Source organism: Cicer arietinum, chromosome 6, assembly GCF_000331145.2.
Source record: "Cicer arietinum cultivar CDC Frontier isolate Library 1 chromosome 6, Cicar.CDCFrontier_v2.0, whole genome shotgun sequence".
Classification (NCBI taxonomy): Eukaryota; Viridiplantae; Streptophyta; class Magnoliopsida; order Fabales; family Fabaceae; genus Cicer; species Cicer arietinum.
Window position 1 is genome coordinate 60,002,606 of NC_021165.2, and position 7,981 is coordinate 60,010,586.

General features: G+C 26.4%; 1 protein-coding gene across 1 annotated transcript in view; it reads left to right on the forward strand.

Annotated features, from left to right (window-relative positions):
- The first annotated feature begins 6,582 nt into the window (after positions 1-6,582).
- LOC101498156 (transcription factor CPC-like) overlaps positions 6,583-7,981 on the forward strand; it is a 1,867-nt gene continuing 468 nt past the window's right edge. Inside the window, exons 1-2 of the mRNA XM_004515025.4 lie at positions 6,583-6,779; positions 7,047-7,134. Coding sequence (XP_004515082.1) covers positions 6,731-6,779; positions 7,047-7,134 — 137 coding nt within the window. The 5' untranslated portion in view covers positions 6,583-6,730. The remainder of the gene's footprint in view (positions 6,780-7,046; positions 7,135-7,981) is intronic.

A 7,981-nucleotide genomic window follows, 5' to 3' on the forward strand; every position in this document is an offset into this window, starting at 1 on the left:
TATATATATATATAAAAGGAATGGATTAAGATTAAAAAGAAGTGTTGGACCAAAAAAAAGAAGGAAAAAAACAAATGGGCTATGTAAAGAAATACTAATGGGCTTATGGCCCAAACCTTTTTTAATAACAAAACCCTAATGATAAAATTCAATTCTACTCTGTTTTTCAAAATTTTGAAATCTATTTATAGGCTAAAGTAAATTAAAGTGGTAAAATTTTGTATGATTTTGTTGCAAATTAGATAAAATTATGTTATGGACTTTGTATGGTTTTGTTGCAAATTTTACCTAATATCTAATTTTACAAATTTTGAGTGCACAAGTTATACAAATAATAACCTTATCAGTCTGATGTAAATTTGTAGCAGGATGCTATCAATAAAGGAAAGTTTATAGTAAAAGGCTAAGAAGGCCAACAAAATAAAAAAATGTACAATAAAAGAGATGTGTCGGCGGATCAAATATAAAAATAAAAATAAAACTGTAAAATAAATTGAAGTGAAATAGAACAATAAAATTAGAGTTGTGTTATTGTAATTCACAACTCTTTTTCAGAACTAGTAAACAACAACCATGGTAATATTATAGTCAACAATATTAATATTAGTCAATAAAGGAGTTATATGTATATATATAGACAAAATTAGACTAAAGGTCATTTATCTTATTAGTTATAACACTTTCTTTATTTTTTTGTCTATATAAGTCATTTATTTTTTAAAATATACACAATTTATTTAAATAATGTTGAGGTGGCAAGTTGCAACAGACTATTTTTTACTGAATATATCAATCATAACTTAAAAAGAAAACAGTATCTTAATCATCATTTTAATCCTAAAATCCAAAAAAAAAAAACTAAACTAGAAAAAATCAAAATATCCAAATTCAAAAATAAATCCTAAATCCACTTAACCATCAAAAATCAAATCTCAAAATCAACCATCAAATTTAAATATAAAATCTATACACTACCGCATTTCCAAGAACCACATGTGTTTTGGATGGATTCACCACTAACCAATACACATTCTACTGCCTTCACAAAATCAAACATCAAAATCAAATCCATTACACTCCACATTCTACTCAAACCTCAAATTCAAAACAAAAGGCAAAAAATTAAACCAAATGAGTCTAACAATATATAACTCAAGTTCACTTCATTTAGTTAACGAACTCCATTATCAACTCAAGTTTAAGTTCATTTGGTTTACGAACCAAATTCAACATAAATTATCGAACCAACTCTCGACCTATGTTCCAGTTAATTCTAAACTTTCATAAATATTTTTCAACGTCCACCACTAAGATATACCTTCAGAGACCATGTTATTGATCTAAAGTATTCATTTATTTCACCGGTGATTAAATTTTGTTGGAAATTTTATCTTTAATGGAATCTCCCTTTAAGCCATGTTAAGAATCATACATTAGATTATATATAGTATAAAAATGTGTTTATAAGTGAGAGGAGTCTTCACATTAAAATAAAATTTTTATAAAAATCGAGTTACATCTAATCCAAATTCTTGATAATATTTAGAATTTATGCAAAAATCTTTGAATTATCAATTATAAGATTATCACTATCAGAAAAATTAGATTACAATTCAAATGTCTAATCTTAAATGCATTAGAAGTTTAATATTAGATAAAATATAACTTAAATCTTTGTTTATCAATGGAGTAATCCTTACTTTAAAATTAATTATTATAGTGGTTGAGTTAAAGTCAACCTAAATTCTAATAAATCATATTTTATGTGTGATATGTTTTGGTGACAAAAAATCGGTGGAACATTTATTTCGTTCTTGTTCGGGAACCATAAAGATTTGGAGGAATATCACAGATTGGATGTACTCGGAGGAAATTACTTGTGTTTGTGTGTTGGATCACTTTTCACAGGTCAACCAATTACTAAAAGGAAAGAAATTTGAGAGGACTTGTCATATTATTTGGCTTTCAAAAGTCTAGTGCTTATTTGGGGGGAGTTTGTAACTAGAGCAAAGTGGTAGAGGAAATTAAAAGGATTTCTTGGTCAAAATAAGAGGTGAAGGATTTTTTATTTTTCGGATTAGTGGTAGAGTCCTATTTCTCTTATAAAAAATATTGACACTTAAATGTAATGGATTAGAATAATATTTTTATTCACTTTAATGAAATTTTTCATATAAAAGCAATTCTATAAATTTGACATCAAAATTATTTAAAATTTATAAGAATAATTTTTTTTAACAGAATAAAAAGAGAAAATATAAATAAAAAAATCAACCACTTTTTAAGAAAGGGTCTCAAAACATCTACAAACATAATGGAAGCAAACTCTATTAATGGAGATTGAATAATCTTTATGGAGTCAAACTAATGATTTCTTTTTCTCTCTAAGAGACTAAAACTATATCACAACTTCATACTCTAATTTCTACTCAATCCTAGCTTAATGTCATACAAAATAGCATGAAATTCGTGAAGAGGATGAACTAGTTCATTAACTAACTATATAGTAAAGAAGAAGTCTGAATAACATATAAGATTAAGTGTTTCCAATCTCCAACTAATTCGGAACCTATGCAAAATGATTAATAATTTTGCATTAAGATTATTACTATAGTTAATGTGACAATGCAAGCCAATGATCCAATCACTTTTACCAGATCTCACCAAGCCACCAAAACCAGCAACTCCATGGTTTTCAATAGCGCTTCCAACAACATTAGAATCGTAACATATTCCCCAAAATCATGCTAAGACACCATGATATACTCTCGTTGATAAGAATGAGACAAGTAACAACTTCCAATTAAAGAGTTTAGAGAATGATCTACCAATGTAAGCTTGAAAATTGGAAAAAAATTATTTAACAATACAAATAGAATATCTAACTTTTCAAGCACACCAAATTCCAATAAGGAAAGAGAGCTAGAATCTCGAGAGGCATTCAACTTCAAGAAATTGAAAGTACTAGTGATCGACAAACTTATGATTATTGAAACCAAGATAATACCACATTTGCCAGAGAGTGTGCATCTCTAATCAATGATGTAAATACTCATTGTGATTCATACATTGAATATAAGTACTAGACTCCAATATACGACGACAATGCAAGATACCACAAGTCGAGATCGAATTGGGACAACCCAACGAAACAAGAAACTTAATTTTCTATAGAGTCTTTAGATGTCAAATCCAATACTAAGAATCTACTGGAGGACTTAGAGAATTATTGAGACAAAATCTTAATATATCCAAACATAGTTGTTTAGTAATCATAGGTCTGAGATTGTCAAGAAAAAGTATCAGTCACACTATCATTAAGATGAACTTAGATAGAGAAAAGAAAAATCACCAGATTAAAATTGAAGAGAGTTTTAAGAAGTTACAATTTTATAATATTATTAATCTTTGGATTTGAGTTGAATATCATGACTTACCACATAATCAATAATGGTACGTAGAGTACCGAACTAGACCAACCTATATGGTTCAATTGGAAACCCAAGCTTATTTTGACGGAGTTGCTGGCTTCATACTTATTTATCCAACATACAAATATTTTGACGGAGTTGAGTATCACGAATGAATTGCCATAAATTTTTTAGGATAATCAGAAATTAAAAATAAGGAATGTAATTTATATGTATTACATATGACAAGTCAGAATCGATGTCATAGAATAATTATTATCCGAGGCGCAAAGATATAACGATACAAACACAACTGTACTATTTATTTAATCAAAAATAAATTTTCCTAAGAAAAAAAGAGATACGATTTAAGTGGGACCGTTATTAAATTTAATATCAGTCATTGTCATGACGCGGCGTTCTTATCCGCATGAGAGATGAGTCACCACTCTTTGGCGCAATTCGGTGAACTGTTATTCTATTTATGGTAAAATAAAGACCATCCAAACACAACAAACAAGTCCTTAATTATTGCTTGGGCCCTTCCCCTATGAAAAATTAGGTGTTGTCTTTGTAAGACATTATATAAGAAATTAAAAGCAGAAAGTTACATAAGATAATGTTACAAATATTGGATTGAAATGGATTGAAACGAGGTAAGGTATAATAAAGTATTTATAATTGATGTATAATTTTTATTTTATATATTGATATTGTGAAGTTGTGTTAGACTTAATTTTAATTTTAAAGGATAAAATATATTAAAGTGGTATTTTCTCGTCATTGTGATATTTGTAAAAATAATTTGTTTTAAAATAATTATCACTTTTAGTTTTTAATTCAATTTTAATTTTTTTTCAACTATCTAGACTACTTTCAAATTACAATTTAGTGATTTTGCTCTTGGCAGATATGATAATTAAATAGAAAAACATTAATTTTACCTATTATTTTCAATAATGTGTGAAATATTTAAATACAACTGTTGTTTTTAGACACAAAAAAAATATTAATTTTAATCATATATCTTTTTAATTTTTGTCAATCACTCGTTTATATTTATAAATATGTATAATAATACAAAATATATCATATTTTGAAAAAAGATAATACCATTCCACATAAGCATGACAACATTGCAGAGATTGGTTTTGCCTCGTCAACCTTCGGCCCACATATGTTAGTCGAACGAAATCCGCATCTATTCTAATTTTTTATCAGATATAAAATTTAAATTTTCATCTGTCTCGCACCCATACTCATTTATATATATAAAATAATAAATTTAAAAATTATATTTATTATAATTAATATAACAAAATAATTATTATATAATAATAAAAATAAAAAATATTAAATCATATTTTATAACATTTAAAAATATTATATATATATATAAATATATAATTTAAAAATGACTATAACAATATTAATATGACGAGTGCAAAGTGAACATCACACTCCAAATTCGCTACTTTCTTCATATCCGTATCCATCTAAACTAGAGCAGATTCAAATGAATATCAATGAGTACCAGTTGAATTGCAATCCATATATACTATAGACTATCAAATATTATACTATTTTGGAAAAAAATTGTTTATAAGAATGTGTATTTTGTAAGAGCTTAAATTTTGCCTCGTATGAACATATTATCGATGTGTATTTTCTAGATGCAGGCTTTATATATTACTTTTTTAAAGGAGGGGTTTTAATATATTCTGTTTACTTCTTGTCTAAAAAATATATATTCTGCTTACTTCATTGCTTGTAATAAATTATTTTATAACATCATAATGAGTTTTACGAGACTCTTCATCCACTCAATTATTATTGGGGACAGATGCAACATAATCTACCAGCTAGCTACCACACCATCTCAACTACTTCTCATAACAAAATTTCTTGAAATTTCAAAGGGGGTACAAATTTAATCCAACCAAAGAAATTACAAAATTACATTTAATCTTCAGCATTTGAAATTTCATTGTTGAAGTTATTTTTGACAAATTTCAAGCAAGCGATTTTTTTAAAAATTATTAACTTCAAAATAAAAACTAGAATGAGTTACTTTTCTTTCTATGGATTAAAGTACTCCATCTCGAATGTGTGTACTATATCTGTTTCAATTATTAAAAGAAAAAATCTATACTTTTTAAAACTCAAATTTAAGCAAAATTTGATTAATCTAAGCAAATCTCAATATTGGTCCTCAAATATCCTTTTTAAAATTTCATTACCAATAACACTTTTATTTTCATAAACATGTTACAGTGAGGGACAATTTAAAGAAAACAATAGTTTTTTATTAATTATTTTCATAAAATTAATAAAATTAACTTTTTTTTATAAAAAAATATTTTTTATTTATAAATATTGGTGATATTAGAGGTTGAGATGTGTGTATATATATTTCTTAAAAGACGGGTATGTTTTGTTTGATTTAGCAAAGAAAGCAAAAGGAAATAAATATAAAAAGAAAACAAAAATAGAAAAGAAAATGAAATGACTTTTTGATTATTTGAAAGGAGAGAAAATAGAAGAAAGAAAAAATAAAAAAAATGACACAAATAAGTTTTTTTGAAATAGATAACATTGAAAATGAAGAAAAAATAGTCTCTTTGTAAGTCTTCCTCCCATTTTCACATTTTCTTTGCAATTTAAGAGAATTATATTATCTAGGTCCCACATAAGTTTTTCCTTTCTTATGATATTTGAAAATCAGACAAGGAAAAGGTTTTTTTATTTGTGTGCTTTCTTTTTCTTTTTAAAGTTTTCCTTTTCTTTCTCAAGTTCTAAACAAAGGGTTAGTATTTTTTTTTCCTTACATTTAAAAGACAGTTAATATGAAAAGGAATGAGTAACTCTACTCATATTTTGGTGGATGACGACAAGAGTTATTTGCAACATTTCCATTTACGGTCACATCTTTCTTAAATTTATGTGAAAGTGAGAATCTAACATATTCCCAAGATTTGTCATCATGCTAAAAAATCCACTCCAACTAACACTAATTGCCCAACTACCCAAAAAATGTTAAGACGAAATACCATGTGTTCAGCTACCCTTCTTCTCACTATTTTTTACTTTCAACACCCCCCTTTATACCCCCTCCTTTATTTTTTTTCTTTCTATTTGTAATAGTCTTCTAGTTTCATTGTCCTATATATACTAGGAACTAGAAATTGATTTGCTCCTATATATTAATACCATTCATTAATCATTTTCATATTCTACAAATTAACACTATTTTTTCCACATCTTAATAATATACAAGATTGAAACCTAATTCACTCTTCTTTTTCACTTGCTATATTGCAATGGATGACATAGAAGTTTCCTCTAAAAATGTTTCAGCGGATTCTATTGGTACCCTTTGAGAACTCATATCTTTTTATAGTTAATTATGTAGATGAATCATGATTCATCTATCTATTTATATGATATATCTATTCTCAACAAGATTGACAAAAAATAGATATATCATGACTCATGATTATTTTGTTTCATATATATGTGTATATATATATTGCTGGCCTTTTGTTAATGAGTAACATTATTAATTTGTTGTTTTAAAAAAAAAAATCAAATTATACCATTTTATAGCTAAGAGAAATCACTTGTATTTTTTTGCAGATAAAAAATCCAGCAAAGCTTCAAAAATTGAATTTTCTGAAGATGAAGAAATCCTTATTACCATGGTTTATAATCTTGTTGGAGAGAGGTTAGTACTACATATATGCTTTAAATTTTATTTTATCCAAAGTTATTTAAATTGTAAGTTAACTCGTAGAATCAATTAGATCATTCTATGAGTTAATTGTCAATTTTGAGTTGACTCAATAGTAAAATTTGAATTTTAGTTCATTCAAAATTAAAACTGAATTTAGTAAGCTGAATTTGTAGCGAGTTTGGTAAATTCATATAAATTTCAATAAATTTATGGTTTTTTTTATGTATATCCTTTTTTGTAAAAAAAAAAACTCTTCATTATACTCTACATTGAAATTATATATCAAAATGATCTAATTTTTTTTTACCTTAAGGAGATCGCATATCCACTCTGCAATCAGGATGATTTTTTTTTTTCTGCAGTAAGATGTCGCATCTTGGGATTGCGACCATCTATAGTTTTCAGTTTGATCTTAACCTCTCAAAGATGTTAAAAAAAAAAAGAAAGAAATTATAGATGGTCGCATATCTGAGATGGTCGCATATCTTAACCTCTCAAAGATGTTAAAAAAAAAAGAAAGAAATTATAGATGGTCGCATATCTGAGATGCGACCTACTGCAGAAAAAAATATCCCTTAAATGGTAGCAAGACAGTGATACGATTTCTTGAAGATAATCTAAACTTGCATTCAATTCTTGTTCTTCTGATTTAATTTCAATGAAATTTTTATCTTTTTTCTTCATCTTAGTTTTTTTCATTCAATTCTTGTTCTTCAGTTTTAATTTGATTGCGTCCATGTCAGTTTATTTTTATTTTTTATAATTGAGTTAAAATTTTAAATTTTTGATGGACTTTTTGCATATTATATATATATATATATATATATATATATATATA